Source organism: Frankliniella occidentalis, unplaced genomic scaffold (assembly GCF_000697945.3).
Source record: "Frankliniella occidentalis isolate FOCC.00 unplaced genomic scaffold, Focc_3.1 Scaffold101, whole genome shotgun sequence".
NCBI lineage: Eukaryota > Metazoa > Arthropoda > Insecta > Thysanoptera > Thripidae > Frankliniella > Frankliniella occidentalis.
Window position 1 is genome coordinate 965,430 of NW_026267230.1, and position 1,009 is coordinate 966,438.

General features: G+C 64.3%; 1 protein-coding gene across 1 annotated transcript in view; it reads right to left on the reverse strand.

Annotated features, from left to right (window-relative positions):
- Positions 1 to 1,009, reverse strand: part of LOC127749861 (uncharacterized) — an 11,530-nt gene that overhangs the window by 244 nt on the left and 10,277 nt on the right. Inside the window, exon 2 of the mRNA XM_052269761.1 lies at positions 5 to 349. Within this exon, the coding sequence (XP_052125721.1) occupies positions 5 to 349 (345 nt within the window). The remainder of the gene's footprint in view (positions 1 to 4; positions 350 to 1,009) is intronic.

Genomic DNA, 1,009 nt, shown 5'->3' on the forward strand with positions numbered 1-1,009 from the left:
TCGCTTGGCGTGCTGCCGCAGGGGGTCCTGCAGGTGGTCCGTCTGGCCGAGGACGGACTCCATGAGGCGCATGAAGGCGGACTCGGTGCCGCGCGAGGCCTCGCAGCGCTGCAGCGACGTGCTCAGGTCGTTCCACGACCAGCCCAGCGGCGCCTTGCTCGGCAGCACCGACACCTTCCCGGAAGACGACGAGGCCGCCGTCAACATCTCTGCCGGCATGAGGCTCCCGAGGTCCTCGAGGTCGGCGTCGTGCGGCGCCCAGGGCTCCCAGGACGCCTGCTCGGAGGGCGCCGCTCCGAGCACGAGGACGGCGGCGACGACCAATAGCGACCGGTGCATCCTCAGCATCCTGAGAAACCGCAGTAAAGAGAGGTGAGAACTTGTGGAGCAGATGCAGGAAATAACCGAACCTATTCCGTAAGTTAACATCAGAATGACGAAAACAGAATGATATATTTCTGTCTGTAATGTTACGAAATACCAAAACACATTACTATTTGTGAGATAGGCTACCAACCGTGCTGGTTGCAATGCAGAGTGCCTTGGGAAGAGTAACGATAGAACATGAATGACATTATCCGGAAGGGAAAGCACGCGCTTTTACGCTTAGGCATCTTATATGCATGCGCCGCCAAATCCCGGGGCCGTGCTGAGTCAGCCGCGGCTCCACACGCGAGCTCACGCACGCACGCGCGCACGCACGCGCCGCGGGGACTACCCCAAAGTCGCGGCCTGGCCTGCTCGGCGCGGTGACCTTGCTCCACTTCAGCACCGGCGGCCGCGCTGCGCCTCACGCAGCGGTACTCGTCTGCCGCGCTGCAGTGGCGCTCGCGCGCGAGGCGCGACCCGGCGTGGCGTGTGCCGTGCCCGGCGCCTACTCACAATAGAGGCGCCGGCGGGGCAATGCCCGTCCATGGCGGCCGGGCCGGCTAGGCCAAGCAACCAGCGCTGCTACCGAAGCGAGGCGCGGTGGCGCTGCAGTAGTGTTCGCCGGCTCGCGACCGGACGG